The sequence below is a fragment of the Linepithema humile genome, chromosome 8 (genome assembly GCF_040581485.1).
Source record: "Linepithema humile isolate Giens D197 chromosome 8, Lhum_UNIL_v1.0, whole genome shotgun sequence".
NCBI lineage: Eukaryota > Metazoa > Arthropoda > Insecta > Hymenoptera > Formicidae > Linepithema > Linepithema humile.
Window position 1 is genome coordinate 524,624 of NC_090135.1, and position 20,065 is coordinate 544,688.

The 20,065-nt window shown below is 32.1% G+C and overlaps 2 protein-coding genes and 2 long non-coding RNA genes across 4 annotated transcripts; 2 read left to right on the forward strand and 2 right to left on the reverse strand.

The window, feature by feature from the left end:
• Window positions 1-422: 422 nt before the first annotated feature.
• Window positions 423-2,243, forward strand: LOC137001370 (uncharacterized). Its single transcript, XR_010891404.1, has 3 exons — window positions 423-579; window positions 667-839; window positions 1,516-2,243. It is a non-coding gene; the product is annotated as an uncharacterized lncRNA (long non-coding RNA).
• A 2,012-nt stretch (window positions 2,244-4,255) lies between these two features.
• On the reverse strand, window positions 4,256-6,395 carry LOC137001369 (uncharacterized). The gene is made up of 4 exons (XR_010891403.1): window positions 6,142-6,395; window positions 5,795-5,993; window positions 5,579-5,713; window positions 4,256-5,506 (listed from the first exon to the last, which is right to left on the reverse strand). It is a non-coding gene; the product is annotated as an uncharacterized lncRNA (long non-coding RNA).
• A 7,529-nt stretch (window positions 6,396-13,924) lies between these two features.
• Window positions 13,925-17,431, forward strand: LOC137001368 (uncharacterized). Its single transcript, XM_067360073.1, has 2 exons — window positions 13,925-16,211; window positions 16,704-17,431. The coding sequence occupies exons 1-2, from the start codon at window positions 16,112-16,114 to the stop codon at window positions 17,252-17,254; spliced, it is 651 nt and encodes a 216-aa protein (XP_067216174.1). The 5' UTR covers window positions 13,925-16,111; the 3' UTR covers window positions 17,255-17,431.
• A 292-nt stretch (window positions 17,432-17,723) lies between these two features.
• On the reverse strand, window positions 17,724-19,319 carry LOC137001516 (putative nuclease HARBI1). Its single transcript, XM_067360539.1, has 2 exons — window positions 19,314-19,319; window positions 17,724-18,481 (listed from the first exon to the last, which is right to left on the reverse strand). The coding sequence occupies exons 1-2, from the start codon at window positions 19,317-19,319 to the stop codon at window positions 17,837-17,839; spliced, it is 651 nt and encodes a 216-aa protein (XP_067216640.1). The 3' UTR covers window positions 17,724-17,836.
• Between the last annotated feature and the right edge of the window lie 746 nt (window positions 19,320-20,065).

A 20,065-nucleotide genomic window follows, 5' to 3' on the forward strand; every position in this document is an offset into this window, starting at 1 on the left:
CTATCGCCCTTGTGACGGCGCTCGAAAAGCGTCACGTCACAATATATATATGCGAATACTTTTTATAAGTATATTACATAATATTTTTTACCACAATAACTATCTAATAATAAACATTATTATACATTTTTAAGAAAGAAATACGGAAAAAGAAAAAAAAATTTAAAAGGCATAGTCTCGTACATGGGATCTCTGGTATTATAATTATTAGGTTTATTCACTTAGCCACGCTTGCTATTTAACATTTATGATGCATATGTATATATATATATCATCTATTGTCAAGTCAGTGGAAGTGAGACAAAAGATATATCCAGAATCGAAATATTCTATTAGCCAAGCAAATCGCCGAGCGTACGCTGTTGTCAAGTTGGTATGTGCACGTGAGGATTTCGTGCGGAGCCTCGTCATTGAATTGGCATCACTGCGTTGATCGTCACTTGTTTGTAGCCTGTGGCGTGCAGTGGCACGTAGGCACGTTGGCGCGCAGTGGCACGTAGGCACGTTGGCGCGCAAACAGTGAACGGTGCCGAGAGAATATGAGTACGTGAGCGCAAGCAACAGCACGAGGTAGAAGACGTAAGTATTTCCGTTATGTGCTATTAATATTTCATTTAAACAATAAAGAATTTATTGTTTTCAATAAAAATAAATTTTTTTTTACAGGAAGAAGCGAGCCGAATCAAAATGGTGTCGCGCCAGTTCGTGGCGCGGCATCAGGTCAACCGCTCGTCGTCGCCGTCGCACCAGCTCCACCGCCTGCCGCGGCAGCTTATGCACCCGTCGCTGCACCACATTCAGGGTCAACAAGATGGAGAAAGGAAACGGAGATAGAAAAAGTAAGTACGCAATTTATTTTTGAAACATGCATGAAAGGTGTGATCTCATTCGCTCCTCTCTCTTTCTCTCACATACACACACGCTCTCTCTCTCTCTCTCTCTCTCTCTCTCTCTCTCTCTCTCTCTCTCTCTCTCTCTTTCTTTCACACACACACACGCTCGCTCGCTCGCTCTCTCTCTTTCTTTCACACACACACACGCTCGCTTGCTCTCTCTCTCTCTCTCTCTCTCTCTCTCTCTCTCTCTCTCTCTCTCTCTCTCTCTCTCTCTCTCTCTCTCTCTCTCTCTCTCTCTCTCTCTCTCTCTCTCTTTCTCTCTCACACACACACGCTCTCTCTGTCTCTCTTTCTTTCACACACACACACGCTCTCTCTCTCTCTCTCTCTCTCTCACTCACTCACTCACTCACTCACTCTCGCTATTTTCTTTCACTCACTCTCCTACTCCATTGTTTTCCTTTTTATGCTTTCTCTAACCCTCGGTCTTTTCTTATTTCTCTCACTTTCCTACTTGTTGTTTTCCTTCTCGTGCTTTCTCTCACGTGTCTTTTTTTTATTTCTCTTACTCACTTACTCATCCTCCTGTCCTGTTTTTTATATTTAATTTCGTTGAGTAATTTGTCAGTATCTGTAATTTGTATATAATGTAATAAAAGTAAAAAATTTTTTTTAACAGATTAATGATGCAGTGCGGCGTGCAGTCAACAAGGAACGGAAGAAATTATGGAAAAAAAATAAAACAAATTCGACATTGCAGTCAAGGGCGCCGCAATCTATCGTACCGTCAGCGTCGCCGCAGTCTTACGCACCCGCACCGCCGCCGCAATCCTACGCACCACCGACACAAGTAATATGTCCAATACCTATGTATATGCCATCACCTATGTATGTACCACCACCCACTCAGCCATCGTACCCATATATGCAACCTTCTTATTCTCCGTATCCGTTTTTCAGATAGGTGATGGCATATACATATGGATATATTGGACATATTACTTGTGTATTTGCTTGTATATTTGTTCATTTCGTTGATCCAAGTTTTGTGCGAAACTTTTCCAAATATTTTTTGAGATTACATTAGTGGATTTTATTTTCTTTTTAATTTTTTTTTTTTTTTGCACGAACGCATCTTTTGTCCTCGGAGGAGAAATTATTAGAATTTTTTATTTTATTATGTAAGCGTGTCTTAATTCATACAGTAATTCATACAGTTTGTCATACAATTATTTGCCTATAATTTGTTGCCTATAATTTGTTCTACGTTTATCGCGATCTAATTATCGTCTGTATTCTAAGCCTGTCAAAAATTTATAATGTATAAATTTATAATGTATTTATAATTTATAATGTATAAATTTGACAAACAATTTATTATAATAAATTTTTTAATAATCCTGTATATATGTATCGGTGTCTTTATTATAATCCGGTTCATTAGCACTTATCCTATCCTGCTCTCTATGATTTTCATGTAGATTGTAAAAGCAATTTTTTTATTTCCGGATAAATATCGCAATTTATAAATTTTTTATTGATTAGATCTCTATAGTGTAAATTCTCTTCTAAACTCCGTATTTTGATTTTACACTCCGTCTCGTACATCTTCGCGCTTGTGACTTGCTTCATTACAGAGTCATATTGTTTCGCTATCGTGTCGTATTTGACTTGTAATTGAACGCTGTCGATCTGATCTTTCGTTTGTTGTTGCAATTTATTCACGACGTCCATAGCTGTTTTCAATTGCATTCTCAACTCGTGAGAAATTGTACTCTTTTTCCAACTCTAATTCTGTACTGTATAAAGCGAGACGAGTCTCCACGAGTTTTTTTTGCATCACTTGCACAGTATCCTGCACCAAAGCAATAATTTATGCATAGCCATATTTTAATCTTTTAGTCATTTTTTAATCTTTTTTTTATTATATGGAATAATATATCCTCCAACACATTTACAATATACATATTTATCTCAATTATAACAGAATAAAATATATATATATATACAAATAAATATAGATAAATATGTACATTGTAAATGTGTAACGGTGCAGCTTCCCGTATGGGAGCGGTTAGCGCGGTTAAGCTCGCCGGTGCCAGGATTCGGAATGCGGAACGGGTGAGACTCCAAATAAGTAGGCGCGGTTAAGTCGTAAACTATGATATATTTTAGCTTTCTTATGTACAATATATACAGGGTGTTCTGCCGTCGGACTTGGTTCGGCCAAGCTAGGCGAAAGAATAGCGGTAAACGCAAGATACCGTAAAGAATACAAGGAATAGCGGTAAACGCAAGATACCGTAAAGAATATAAGGAATAGCGGTACGCGTAAGATACCAAGAATAGTGGTAAGCGCAAAGTAACGAATACAAAGAATAGCGGTAAACGCAAGATACCGTAAAGAAAATAAGGAATAGCGGTAAGCGTAAGATACCAAGAATAGTGGTAAGCGCAAAGTAACGAATACAAAGAATAGCGGTAAACGCAAGATACCGTAAAGAAAATAAGGAATAGCGGTAAGCGTAAGATGCCAAGAATAGCGGTAAGCGCACGCGGTCGGAGGCCGGGAGCACCCGGCTGAGTCAGGGAGCGCCCTGGCTCGGATACGGAAATCGGTCGGGAACCGGGAGCACCCGGTAGAGTCAGGGAGCGCCCTGGCTCGTATACGGAGATCGGTCGGGAACCGGGAGCACCCGGTAGAGTCAGGGAGCGCCCTGGCTCGTATAGGATTGGCTTCGAGGTGTCACGCTCGAAGCCGGACGGGACTCTCCCGGTCTCGGCCGAGACCGGCCTTTTATACCCGTCACGGTGATCCCCACCCGTGACGGGCTCCCACCTAGCCGCCGTTCGGACCGGGTTCGGTCTCCGAACTGGCGGTCCGTAGGGATGACGCCTTAAGGCGTCGTCACAAATGTGTGGAAGGGTATATTATTCTATATAATAAAAAAAAAATATTACTGTGCAGTATCATTTTGTGTGTAATATACAGTTGAACTTTTATTATTTCATTCATTCTTTCACTTTTCTTTCTCTTATCTCCCTTCTCTGTTTTACTTTTTCTATCTTTTTTTTTCTATTGCAGTAGTGTTTATTAACAAAATGTAGGAACAATAATAACATTTTCATAGGCACTAGCCTATATAAATTCGACAGTTTGACAGTTTATATATATATATATATAAAACTGTCGAATTTTTATATAAGCTAGTGCCTATGAAAATGTTATTATTGTTCCTACATTTTGTTAATAAACATTACTATGTACACACACACACACACACACTAATACTAATAAATGTAAAAAATATAAATTTTAAGTAAAGAAAGAATTATATTGAACAGAAATTAAAAATTGATGGAGACGAGATTGTAATTGTTTGGGCACAGTAATCTTTTTTTTGGTTATACAGAATAATATATCCTTGTCCAGGATTTAAGTATATACACTAGTACAGTGTGTAAGGTATAAATTTTAAGTAAAAAAAGAAAAAAAATTATTTTTTACAGGAACCAGAAATTGATGAGGACGAGATATAAATGTAGAAAAATCTAGTGGCGCCTCTATTGCTATATCCATGAACTAATGTATTGCTCTGTTTTATCTCATTATCTTGATTAGCATGCACATATTTCTATTAATTTTCAGGAACACTAATCTTTTATATTACATTCCTAAATTCAATTCTAATGGTCTCATGTCATTCGTCTGTATAATGTAGTATGTGTAACCTCTTATTCTGTATGTACAAACTGCATAATTTTTTATTTAACCAAAAGTTTATAAACACAAACACACTTTTTTAATTTTTTTTCTTTCTTTGCTTACAATTTATACCTTACACATTGTATTACTGTATATCCTTCAATCCTGCAAAAGGATATATCGTTCTGTGTAACCAAAAAAAAGATTAGTGAGCCTAAAAAATCTAAAATTTTAGTCGGTAAAACAGACGACTTTAGGATCCCCTTAATTCAACAAAACTAACTTATAAAAAATTAAAATTAAAATTTATTAAAATTGTTGCATTTTGTGTATACATATAAATGTATGCACAAAGTACAAAAGGTATATACAAAATGTACAGTAGGTATATAAAAATGTATATACATTTGTATATATACAAATATATATACAAAAATTGTAGTAATTTATACACATATGTCAATTAAAATTAAAATACAGAATTATTATATTTTTAGTTAATATAAAGATATACAATTAAAATTTCAATAACCTTTGCAGAATTTCTTTTCTTATTGAGTGATTCATATTTATATTTTACACAATTACATTAGTTTGGAAAATATTTATATTATATATATATAAATTAATTATATATATATATATATATATAATATAATTATATATATATATAAATATTTATATTATATATATACACATATTAATATTTCAACTTACTTCCATAGTAACAGCAGCTTCGCTAGAGATCAATTTTTTATTTTTCAAATAACTTATTAAATCTTCAAATTTTTTAATTTTTTTATTTCTACGTCTAATTATTCCTTGAAAAATGTTTAATTTTTGTGATGTTTTTTCGTAATATTTGCGAAATATTTTCCAATTACGATCAGATGTAAAATCATCACGATTAAAATCTCCAACGTATCTCGTAATATGACAGCGTTTTTCCTTATTTTCAGAATTTCTACAACAAAATTATTATTGATATAAAAAATTACTAAAAGATGATATTATGTTCTTTTCCTAATAATCTTACCTTTTTTCAGCATTAACATTTTCAGCTATATTTTCAATTTCTTGTAATTCACTTGTATGATTAGGATATATATGATTTTCATGTTGATTCTTTTTATCTGCACAGGCTTGTTTCACAAAATCTATGTTTGTTTTACTGAAACAACTTTTTCTTAATGATCCTTATACACGTGTGTAAAATTAGAATTAAAAAAAACAGAAATAAAATAAAACTCACTCATATTCAATCTCCTTTTCATTCGTTAGATGCAAAGTAGGAACAGCTTCAGAGTGCAAGCGTCTTCGTATATTTCCATTTATTATACCAGTAAACATGATATCATTATTATTAAAATGTTGATTGCACACACAAGCATATTTGGAAACTTCTTTTCCAATAGCATCGATCCATTTTAATTTTAACTCTTGTAGGTATACTAGAACAAGAAATAGATACCGTTTATCAAATTAATGTAATAATGTTTCTTAATAAAAAGTGATAATATTTCTAAATGAATTTGTGTGTGTGCAATTTTTCGAGCATTCATTCTTCTAACCTATAAAAAATATACATTAAATATTTACCTATGAAAAGTAACACCTTCTGCTCCGTAGAGCTTATGGCAAATGCAGCAGGAACGTACCATATTATTTAATCGTATACGCAGCATATACGAAGTAACCGAATAAAATTGGCGATGTCACGTTGCTTTCTCCTCATCTCGTATACGCATGCTCGCTTTGTTTCCATCTTATCCCTTCAGTTCCAACCACGAGACGAAAGAGAAGGACAGAGAGTCCCGGAATCATCTCTCTATCCTTTAGATCTTTCAACGCTACTTCTTACGGTAGGGGCCAGTCTATTCTATAAGTCTATGGATGGTGCACAGACTATACCTTATACAGACAGCCGCTGTTCACACCATACCTAGATGGACCTCTATGGTGTCCCATGGAGCCACCACTCATAGTGAATCTAGAGTTCCTATAAGTAGAGTTAAGACACCGGGCTATCAATTGCTGATTGGTTGTTCCAAGCCGCCATATGCAATAGCCAAACTAGCGGAAAATGTAAATTTATAAAGTCGGAAATTTATAGATACGTGCTTTTATTAACAAATATTTTTTTCAAAACAAAAGATATTAATTTTATTTTAAATAATTAATGTCTATATAAACTATTTTTATACAAATAAAGAGTGATCTAAAGAAAATTGTAATTTATACCGATGTAAACATATACTATATTCTCCTTGCTACGTTAGCAGTCATAGGTCGTAGACAGCCACTTCTGAAATGTTTCGTAGTCAAGCCTAGCAATGCAATATAAAATTAGTTTGTGTTACTGTTTATAGTGTATTTATAATGAACAAAATTTGCGTTAATATTACTTGGAACAGATATTATAGAAAAACATTTCAATAAAAAGTAAGTTTATTTAATTATTTTCATTGAATTGTGAAATAAAAGAAAGTAAGAACATAACCTTAAAATTAAGTGTGCAATTAAGTAGTCAATGTAATATTTTTTAGGTTCATAATGACGGGTTGTGTAGCTCCAAAATGTTTTAATTCATCTTCCAAAGGGTTTAAGATGTGTTATTTTCCCAAAGACTCTAAAAGATGTGCTGAATGGATCCAAAATATGGGGCGAACTAATTGGACACCAACTCAGCATTCAGCATTATGTCAAGTACTTTAATGAAAAATATACGCAAAATATCATATTGAATTATTCTATTCATACTTAACATCACAGACTCAGTACATATAGTTTTTAATATTAGAGTTACAAACAACATACACGTACATGCATAAATACATTATAGAAAATTAGTATTATAAATTTTGTTATATTTTTGATAATAACTAAATTAATTTTATGAAATTCGTAACATTATTGAATCTCACAGAACAGCAAAAAGCGTCACTAATTTTCAATTATTATGATTTCTTAATGTAATATTTTTTTCTTACGTTATTTTGATTTCCAAAACAATATAATGAAATCTTTATTTGTTGGTATAATTTTGTTATAAATCCCTAAAAAATATATACTTTTATATTTGTATATTTATTAATTATAAATTATATTATTAAAAAAGGTTCATTTTGCGTCAACGGCTTGGGAACAGCGAGTTGATGGTTTATTGAAATTGAAAAGGAATGCTGTGCCTACACAATTTCATCAGCCAGGTAAAAATACATATTTTTAATCTATCCTGTGGAAAAGCATTCATTAAAAACAGTTGGAAAGACATCGAACAAACGACTTTTTAACTGGAAAGTTATTGAAAATAATTCAATTCGATTCTAGTTATTTTCAATATTATGGATAATTTTTCACTGGAGATGTTTTATTGACATTACATTTTATGTACTTAATTATATGAATATGTTTTATATCAAATTTTACTTTATTCATATAACTACTATCTTCTTCTAAAAGTAAAATTTGTAATTTTTTATTTGAAGGCTCAGCACAAGGTTATCTGTCACAATTATCTATCACTGAAGCTCATGAAATTCCAACAACAAGTAATGAGATACAAACGGAAATTGTGACACAGAATGAATCGGAAGATTGCAATATTAATATTAGCAGCGAAGCATCATCTGATGACGAGAACGCATTCATCATGCAACAACAGCATTTTATTAATAAAAAAGATGCTGATCACACTGAGTGTTCTCAGCAAATACAAACTATGTTGAAACGTTACAACAAATCGGAACAACTTCGACGAAAAACTAAAATTAAACTCATTCAGGCAAAGATGAAAATAAAACGTCTCAAACAAGAAGTAAGAAGAAGAAATAATCTTTGTGATAATATAAAAAAGCGTCTTGGTGATGATCAAATTAAGCTTTTATGCGGTGAATATAAAAAAGTTCCAATTTGGTGTAGTGACACAGTTAAAAAAGCTTTAAAATATAAATTTGTTTGCGGAAATGCTGGATACGAAGAAATAGCTCGCGATTGGCCACTACCATCATTACGAACTTTAAGTAGGCGACTCGATGAATTGAAATTTCAGAGCGGTATATTAGATGAAGTTTTTGATTTTTTAAGTATTAAAATAGCTACATTCCAAAACGAATTAGATAAACATTGTGCCATTGTTTTGGATGAAATGACAATTGCTAAAGGTTTAATATACGATACGTCGACGCATTCTTATTTAGGAAAAGCGACCCTTGCAAATATGTCCGGAGAATTTGCTGATGCAACGCATGCTTTGGTTATTATGTTGGCGGGTATCGGTAGTAGATGGAAACAAGTAGTCGCTTATTATTACACATCAAATTCTGTCGATGGTTCACTCTTAAAACCAATAATCTATGATATACTTAAAAGAGCAGAGGAGATTGGATTATCAGTACATAGCGTTACGTCAGACATGGGAGCCGCAAATTTAGCTTTATGGAAAGCTTGTAATATTGGTGCTTTCAAATATTCAAAAACATTCAATTCGTGTTCACATCCATGCAACGCTAATAGAAAACTCTATTTCTTCCATGACACTGCACATGCTTTCAAAAATTTAAAACAAGGTTTATTGAATAATAAATATTTTACTGTTGATAATAAGTTCGTTGAGAAATACCAATTACCTACCAATAAAGTTTTAGCTTCTCATTTGCGTGATTTATGTTCGATTCAGGAAAATTCATTGGAGTTTGGTTTCGCACTAGCCCCAAAACTCAAATTAAAATTACTCGATTTACGTAATCATTTCACTAATATGAAAGTAAGCAGTGCCACTAATGTTATTAACCACGGAGTAAGTTCAGCTTTAAAAGTAATAGCAAAAGAAACTAATAATTCAGATTTCATAACAACAGCTTGGTTTATCGGTTATGCTTCTGCATGTTTCAAACTTATGAGTTCCCGAAACACCAAATCAGCATTAAGCAAATTAAAGATGGAAAAATTTGAAAATGCAATTACTTTTTTAGAAGAGTTTATAGAATTGATAACGACAATGACGGTTGGCAAGTCGTGCGCATGGAAACCTTTTCAGACGGGTATTGTGATATCTACTACTTCAATGATAGAAATAACAAAGTATTTGCTAGAACATGAAAATTTTAAATTTATATTTGGCTCACGTTTTATGCAAGATTGCATTGAAAATTTGTTTTCGCAAATACGATCGAAACATGTTTCACCAGATGCAGTTCAATTTAAAAATGATTTAAAGTTAATTACTATTTCTTTTTACATGAAAAATGTATCGCACAGTTCCCAACAACATTACGTTGAATTGTTTATTTTATTTAGGAGGCTATATTATATCGAAAATTCTAAACAAAAATTCAACCTGTGATAAATGCATTAATGCAGTAGGATCTAAGAAACCGACAGTTCATTCGTTCACTGAATTGACGCGTGCTAAATGTTTTAATGATAATAATGAATCGTTATTTTTTATAAACGAAGAACTTCTTCTATTTATTATTGAAATGGAAAAAATATTTCGTGCATATTTTAACGTAGTACGTTCGTTACCGTTAAATTTACAAAGTTTTTTTGTTGATAAATTTGAAAGTATTTATTATGTTTTGCCGACTTGTCACAAGTTAAAAGAAAATATTATAAATAGGTTCGTTAACTTTAGACTGAAAAAAATGTCAATGACATATACAATAGATCGGCAATCTTCATATGCCAGCAAAAGTGTATGCATGCATGCTTTAATTAAATAAAATTATATATTTTTTATGCATGTTTTAATTAAATAATATTATATAAATGTTTTTAATGCATGTTTTAAATAAATAACATTATATAAATGTTTTTAATGCATGTTTTAAATAAATAACATTATATAAACATTTTTGAATTTATTTTTATTTTCTATGCTATGTAGATTATTAATAATCAATATTTTTTTTTCCTTCTACTTTTATTTTTATTTTCTAAAAAATGCTTAGGTGTGGTACAAAAATGTTTCTATTTTCTATATATTTAATAATACTTTTGATAAAATATTTATTTATATATATATATATATATATAAATCTGATTTTTTTCTTTTTTTTCAGATTGAAACTGTATCATCACGGTTACCAATCGATATGTATTCCTGCAGTTTACTCATTTCGAACTGCAAATGAAAATATTCGGTCATCAATTATAAAAATCATCAATTTTTGTAAAGACTAATATTTTTCAATTTTTAAATTGTACATACAAATCTTTTAAAAATAAAAATTAACTTTTTAAAGAAAATTATTTTTTTATATTTAATTCTAGATAATATATGGTTATTATATATATTGTTCTAAACATTTTTAGAAATACAATTGTCAGATAATTATTATATAGATTTTCATCCATCGCGTGTATGTACAATACATGTACACGTGCTTGAAAATCTATAATATATGTCACATGAACTATAGATTTCCGCCATATGTAATAGCCAAAGAAACAACCAATCATAGCCCGATTTGCCCGGTGTCTTAACCACAGACTTCTATATATTACTAGACTGCTAACTCCTTATGTATAAGGCGTCTTCATTTCTTATGTACGAAACGATACATAAAGTATTCCTTTCTGCGCATGCGCTTTGTGATGTATGTCCCTACATGCTACACATTCACATATAAACACACATACATAATACAATTAACTAATATCTCGTCCAAAAAACAGAAATCTATTAAAAAAATAATAATATTATTAAATAATATTATTAAGCTAAGTTAATTTAAATGAATCAAGCTTTATAAAATGTGTAGTATGCAAAACATTTTATATAAAAATACTAATGTATAACACTAAAATTGTATATAAGAAATATTATTTTTAATGTTTAATGTTTTTGTATATAAAATATATTATTTTTAATATTTTTATTAAATGATATTATAAAATGATTGATATATGTATATAAAATATTTTAAGGATAAATAAAAAATACACACATTTTACATTTATATTTTATTTTTATATTATTTTAATTAATTACATATAAAAATATAAAATTATTACAAAATAAATCAAAATAAAATTCATATATTAAATAATTTTCTGATTTTTATATAATATATATTATAATTTATTATTTTTGTACCTAGCTGTATCGTATTGTATGTTGTATCAGCAGTATCATATTGTGCAGTAATATCTGTTTCACTTAAAGTTTGGACATCCAAATTCTCGCTATTACATTCATTTGAATCTAGATAAATCAAAATAAAATTCATATATTAAATAATTTTCTGATTTTTATATGTGCAATTGTTGATATACTTACTTGAATCTTTATCAGAACTTTGATCATATAAATTTTGAGTGGGTATAATATCTGCTTTTAATCTTCTCACTTTTGATGTATTTGCAAAATCACTATCAGTAAAATGAAATTGGCAAATACGGCTTGATGATGTTGGTATCCAATTTGTTCTATTAATTGCTATTATCCATTGTTCCAATAAATAAGGTATACTTATAGGAAATCTAAATTATTTAACAATTTATTAACATTGATACTAAATATATTTAGAATTTCTTTTAATGATCAAAAAACAGCAGTGTCACGACAATATAATTCTACCACATATTTTTATTAAATAATACTTACTTAAAGAAAGAGATTTTGTCATTTTTCTTTCTGTATGCTGCTGTGCTTTTGCAATTTAAAACAGCACATTTAAATGGCATTGTTGACTTCTTTTTATGACGTTTTTATCACGTATCGCGGATCACTTTTCTCATGTAAAAAGATTAGAATTATAGGTTAGAAGAACCGTATTATGGAGAATATATTGACTATATATATCTTTTTGCTTCTGCGCATGTGCACAATGAGACACTTTAACACATGCTTTTTGGGGCCATAGCACATAAGCGAAATTTGGGAAGTTAGCAGTCTAGTAATATATAGAAGTCTGTGGTCTTAACTCTACTTATAGGAACTCTAGTAACGGGTTGAATCCGTGTGTACTTTAATCTGATGAAATCCGTCTTTCAAATTTAATAACATGAACACGGCTTTATCCGACAAATGTGATAAACAATCTTCAATACCCGGAAACGGATACTTTTGTTTTTCGACTCTACTGTTCAGTGGTCTTAAATCGATGCATAATTTAATCTGACCATTTTTCTTTCTCACAGGTATTATCCACGCGCAATACGGTGAGACGCTCGGACGGATAATTCCCCTATTTAAGAGATCATCGGTGATCTCTCTTATCTGAAGGCGCTCCGCGAATGCAAAGCGTCGCGGCGCAAACGTCTTATCTGAAGGCGCTCCGCGAATGCAAAGCGTCGCGGCGCAAACGCATAAATGGAAGAATCACGTAAGTGCACTTTCACTTAGTAACCATCCTCTATCGGCTCAATTGTCTTCTCTTTTAAATTTACGATTAAATCGATTAATTTTCCCTTATTTTCTACATCTAAATCATTAGCGTTTTCTTTAATTATTTGTTGCAGGTTATCTGCCTGATTATCGCCAATACAGAGCGGTAATTGCTCGAACAAGCTGACTCGGTTTGTCGAGCTTACTTCCGACGCTTCGCTGTATCTATAGATTAACGTAAGTTTGTTTGTATCTATAAAGTCGCGACCTAATATGAAATCGCCTGCAAACGACTTGTTCAAAATATATAATGAAATCTCACATATTTTGTTTCCTAGGTCCTTCAATGTCAATTTGGTCGGGACGATTCCTACGACCTTCAACGGTTTCGCGCTTAAATTCGTTAAGTCCTTATCCGACGGTAATATTTTATGATCTCTCGGCTTAATTAATTTAACGAAAACTTTAAAATTTATAAACAATACCGGGCTGCCGGTATCTATTAATGCTTCTAAATCGCAACTTTCTCCGCAGACGCTCGTGACCCTCGCTATCGGCTGGGACAGCTCAAGTTTGCCTCCGGTTGGTTCCGCGACGATCGCCACGTCATCGTTAGATGCCCCTAATGAAACAGCTGCCGCTGTATAGGCTGTCGCCGGACGAGTCTGTGTCGTCGGCTTCCCGTCGCCCTTGCTCTTGAGCACGGGGCAATCGAATTGACGGTGACCCTTCGCCTTACAATAGAAGCAGGTAGTGTCTCCTCTGCATTCTTTATGCGAATGGCCCTTTTTTCCGCAATTCCTACAGATATTGATATTTGATTGTCTAGGTGCGCTCGTAGATGAGCTGGGCTTCCGCTCCACATCTACGCCACCTTCTAGATGCGGCGCATTTTCGCCAAGAAATCGTCTATTGAATCGCCTGCTAACGAGAGAGCTATGGCCCTCAACGAGCTCTGCGTTATTCCGCCGATCAGCAGATGAATTGCGTCGTTAACCGGTAAGTTCAAATTATTGATCAATGCAAGCTTGGCGATCGCGTATTGGTCAAAAGTCTCTTTGTGGGGCTCCACTTTCGCGTTTCGACCTTCTGCATCGCCTTGTAAAACGGCACTTTTTTAACGAACATTTTATTTAACTCGTTTTTCAGAACCTGCCAAGATCCGATCACTTCGCCCGTCTGGATCTCGTACCACTGGCGGGCGAATTTCGTTAACTTACTGGACGCGGCCAGTAAAGTGATCCCGTCGGTCGCACCGTGTATAACGGCAACTTGGTCGACCCGTCTCGACCACACAGAAACGTTCTCGTCCTCACCGCCACTAAACTCCGGAATCTGGGAGGCCAGCCAGCTAACCGCGTTACCCGTCGGTAATGAATTCGCACTTATCTGCGTAAGTCCGTTTATAGCTGAATTTAAATTTGTCGTCACATTACCTTCGGTCCTGGTTACAGATTCTGGGCCACCTGGGCCTGCCTCTCCCTCGACCTGGACAACCTGGACGTTTCCTGCCCTAGGCGCCAGCTGCTGCAGGACTTGCAACATGAACTGCTGCTGTTGTTACTGAAGCTCCTGCTGCTGCTTCATCATCGTCGTGGAGATGTCCGATATCGCCTAACAGAACATCTCCGACGTCAACGGCTCTCCTCCGACGGTTCGCCTAGAGGACGATACTGCCGGGACGTGGACTTCGCCCACCGCCTGCTCGTCCAACGTTCTCTCCAACCGATCCTCTCAAGGGTCAAAATTTGTTCGATAAGAAGGTCTCGGTCGTTTATCACCGGTATTTGATACCGCCGAGCCTCCCTTTGAATTGCTTCTAACGAAGCCTGCTCCAGCTCCTCTCGATCTAGCATTGATCGAGTTTTCGGCATGGTGATTGCTCGACACGACACGACAACGTCTTTTAATACTTTTCTTTATTCTCACAGACTCGAAGAGCCCGTTTTCTGCTCCGACACGACACGGCAACGATTTTTTAAGTCTTTCCGACACGATGCGGACTTAATGATACCGTAATCCCACTTCTGAGCTGTAAGATTTTTATCGACTGATTTAATTTCAACTTGAATCTGTAATATTTTTTAAATAAAGAATAAATCTGAATGTTCGGCAACCGACTAATTTTTGAACGATAGGACGGTTACGTCCTATCTCTGACCTTATTTATTATATATTGAATTACTCCGGTAAAAGTTATTGGATGTCAGGAACGACAGTTTTAAACAAAAGGAATCGATACTGTTTCTAATTTGAACAATTTAACTTTTAATTCTAAGATGTTATAAGCAATGTACGACAGTACGACTTCGCCAAAATTCTAACTTCTAATTCCACGACAAATTCACCGACTGTCTCTCTATTTTATTTCTTTTGCGACTAGTTCTTTTGACCCGACGTTAGAGAGTGATTTACCATTTACAATTCTCTATAAAGTCACCTCTTTCAAACATTCTGGAAAAGAGGAACGAATTCTATGTTTTCTTAAAATATGGGGCGGGAGCGCGCCCGCGCAGAATCGATATATTTATGCGCGGCGCTGATCGAGACTTTGGCTGCCGTCAGCTGGCGCCGTCTATCGATTGATTCCTTCGTCATCTTTCAATATACATACATGTCTGATTTTGGTTTTTGAGGTTATTCCAGTGTAGATGTTTGAAAAAAATGTTGATGAGAATTTTATTTCACGAAAACAATGCAGAGTAAAGAACGTTTTAATTTCTTTTCTTTGTACAGTTTGAAGATATATAACAATAATTTTATTTACTTTATTCTGTATGTGACATAAAATGTACTAGAGTATAAACAATATTTCGAGTACCTGGAACGATCTATAGTGTTTTTTTATGATTAATTCTTGTGTATTCTCTTGAATTACAGCTTGTGAAATACATCTCATTTCAAAATGTACATAAAAGAAAATTAATAGATTTCTCTAGTATCATTTTCAGATGATGATACCTACAGCACTCAGTACATAAAGCTCCTTATCCGTAATGGATTATTCGTTATAAATAGCAAAGATCAGGAAATTCGAGAAATATACAGACTGATTGGAGAAAATAAGTAATAAAAAGTAGAATACATAATATATGTATGTGCTGTTAGAATTGCATAATTGGGAAATAAGAATGAATGCGAGTGATAAAAATTTTCCCTAAGAAAAGAGTTAGTGAGATAATATAAGTATATCTGTATATTTTGTATTACAGAGAAGAATTAATATACCATGCAAATATGCACAACTTGGAACCGATGGATGAACAAGCAGAGTGTAATAAAGAAAATGATATCAATCACTTATCCGAATCACAGGCTTGCAGTCAAAAGAATATCGGTAAATACAATTAAATATTGCATTTTTAGTACTACATATCGTAATACTATGACAATACTGTAACAACACATGAAACAAAATATGCGTTAAATTAAAAATTCAAATTGAAAATTTTTATCTTATTGTTAGTTTTAATGAAAGGTAGAAAATACATTAAAAATGTAGTACGTTCAATATATAATTATAAAATGTTTATTTTCGATTTTTATTACACTTCAGAACGTTTGTTACAGTATTACATAAAACGCGATATATTAGTAAGGGCCTATCCAGACAAACTTGCATAGTCACATAAACGTATGTATAAAGAAATTAATTGGTTCATTTCCTTATGCATTTGCTTATGGACCAATCAATTTCTTTATGCATACGTTTATGCGATTATGCAAGTTTGTCTGGGTACGCCCTAAGACTGTATGTAATTGATATTCAACGAATAAGTTTTGTGATCTATAATATACATTACTAATATGCAAATTTTATGATATCCAGATCACTGGAGCGATTCAGCCACTTCATTTATGCTCGACAAATATGAAACGTACTTGTCTGATATTGGTCCAATGAAAAAGTTCAAAACAAAAAAACTGATGTGGTCACCAATATCTGCAGATATGATGAAAATGTTAAATATTTCCAAAACTTCGTTACAAATTGAGAATCGGTTCAAAACAGTCTTGAAAAGAAAGAAAAAAACAGTAGAGAATAATTGTAAATCAGGTAGTTCTAGAGAAGAGGTACCTTTTGAAGAAGAATTGCGGAAGATTGCACATTCAGATGACAGCATTGAACCGGAGGTATTACGAAGTGCTAGAAGTGTGAAATATCCAAAATTAAATGCACCTGAAATTCCGGAAAAAATCTGCAACACTGATTTTGCAAAGCATGCTATCGATGGCTCGCCGAAGGCAAAAAAATCTAAACGAACTAATGAAGAGATAAGGATAGAATTGTTTGAAAAAAAAGAAGCCGCAAAGAAAAGGCAACATAAAGAGAAATTGAACCTGATTCGTGAGTTGTTCGCCAAAGAGAATACAGAGTAATAAAGTAACGAATTATTGCCAAAGAAAAAAACCAAAATAGCAGTAAATATAATATTATAACTGTTAACTATATATATAACTACTGAAAGTTTCTATGTGTTAATGTAAGATGTTGGACGTTTTCATTAATAATTAATAATTTTATATGTTTGTTTTTTACATTATACGTTTGAATATATTTATATATTTGTTTTCCAGTTTAAACGTTATAATTCGTTATACTGCAATACTAAAGTGTATTATTATAATGATAATTACATTTCTTAACGTATAATTACTTAATGTATTAAGATATTTTTGACTACTGCATTTTTTAATACACGCAATTAACCATATATTTATTAAAAAAGACAAATAAAAATATTAAAAAATTACATATTTAAAATAAATAAGAAGATAATATATATTATGTAAAAGTAAACATTAATTTATAATCTATTATATGTATATGTATTTATAATCAAGTTATAACTTGAATGTTTAGAAAGTATTATTTTTGGTTTACATTATGATACAAAAAGTATTTTTGTTTACAGACGATAAATAAACATGCTATATGTCAATTGTTATATCGAGTTTCTTTCATGGAAAAAGTACATTTATTAATTGATTTCTTTTCATTTCTCTTAATCTACGCAGTAGAGCCTCTTGCTCTCCACCACCTTCATAATGAGGTTCTTCATTGTCTAATACAATATCAATATCAAAAGTAAAGGCGTCATCATTGTCAATGCATAAGTTGTGCAAGACGCAACAAGAAATTATGAATTTAGATATCTTATCAATGCTATGAAAATCTAATTCCATAAGTTGCCGAAAACGACCTTTTAAAAGTCCAAATGCATTCTCGATCAATACTCGAGTTGCACAAAACATTTTATTAAATTTTCTCTGTTTATCGGACAGATTTCCATAATCCCTATAGGGAATCATTAGCCATTCCCTTATGGGGTATGCTGCATCTCCCAATATATGAAATTTTCCCTCACAAATTTTTTGTAAATTATCATTGATGTCCGATAACTTTAAAACTCGTGAATCATGGATCTTTCCTAGAATTTCAGTGAAGACATCGATAAATCTTTTTCGAGCATCACATATACCCTGTAATGTAATTGCAGGAATATCGTGCCTATTTACGTAGGTTGACTTAATTTTATGCGCTGGTGTTCGCACTTTAATCGACGTCCCATCGATACAACCAATCACGTTAGGAAAATCAGCAATCTAAAAATTTATATACACTATATATATTTTAAATTTATATACACTTTAATCATACTAATTGTTATATTACTTTCTTGCATTAATAATTATCGACATACATGTAATATATATACAGGGTATCTCTAAAGTCTGTTACCACCTTTATATTTTGGAAACGGTTCAAAATTTTGAAAAATCGCAAAATACGTATTCACACAAAATATAAAGGGTGGTAACAGACTTTAGAGATACCTTGTGTGTGTGTGTGTATATATATATATATATATATATATATATATATATATATTACTGTACATTTAAAAAATGTACAGTAATTGCCATTTTTGGCAATATAACATTTTATTGCTCATATTTCTCGTATTGCCTGTTTTATTACAATTATTACTATACTGCCGCAATATATTTATAAAGAAATGTACAATGATTGCTACAGTGGTTGACTCCTCGTTTCAATCACAGGACTAAAAATTTTTTATTGATCTATTTACGTTGTTTGACTTTTTACTACAAGTATCTCCCTTGCATTTCCTATCATTCATTTTTAATCCTGAAAATCCACTTGTGTAATGATATTTTTTTCTTTTAATTTATTAATATCTTCAATTTTATATGTACTCTAAATATTTTTTTTTTGGAGTTTTTTTCATGTTTGATTACATTTTTCTTTTTCTAAGTTAAAGATTATAGTAATATTGTATAAGTATACAATCTATATGTCAATCTGGTGTATTACATATTCTTTTAGATAATTTTAAATTTGTTCCCCAATTTTCTTTGACTGGTTTTTCTTTTTTAATTTCTGTTGTTTTTTCTGCATTTTCCTATTCATTACCTTCATCTTCAACTTCTTAAAAGAAATTTATTTATTGTACTTTTTTTTAACAAGTTTTTAAGCTTTTTTAAATGTATCTAAATTTTACATTTCTGCTATTATTTAATGCTTTTCTTTGTTCCACAATGTATGCCCTATTAATATCCTATAAAGAAATAACTCTTACTTCTCTTATTATATTGTGTGTGTGTGTGTGTGTGTGTGTGTGTGTGTGTGTGTGTGTGTGTGTGTGTAAAGGTCTTATTGTTTTTTTAAATTAAACCACCAATTTTTTTTATAAATTAATTTTTTTTATATAAATCCATTCATCACATTCTGTGTAAAAAATTATAAGGATGCGGATGTAATGAACAAAAAATGAATAATTTACGAGATATTTTATATCTTAGTTTGACATATTTTTTATAAAATATAAAATATCTCAAAAAATATTTAATTTTCGGTAATCTTATCTTAATACCTTAATGCACAGAATAATGAGGAATAAATTAATTGTGTAAAAAAAAACAGTTGTTTTTAAAAAAAGTATGCAACTGCATGTTGCAAATTACATATTTTTTTTAAAGCAACTGTATTTTTTGCACCAATTGATTTGTCTCATTATTTAGTGCATAAAAGTATTAAGCTTCTCAAAAATTAAATGTTTTTTTTAGGTATTTTGTATTTTATGACAAAATAGATCAAACTAAGATATAAAATATCTTGTAAACTATTTTTTTTTTTTTTTCTATTATACCCTTATAACTTTTTAT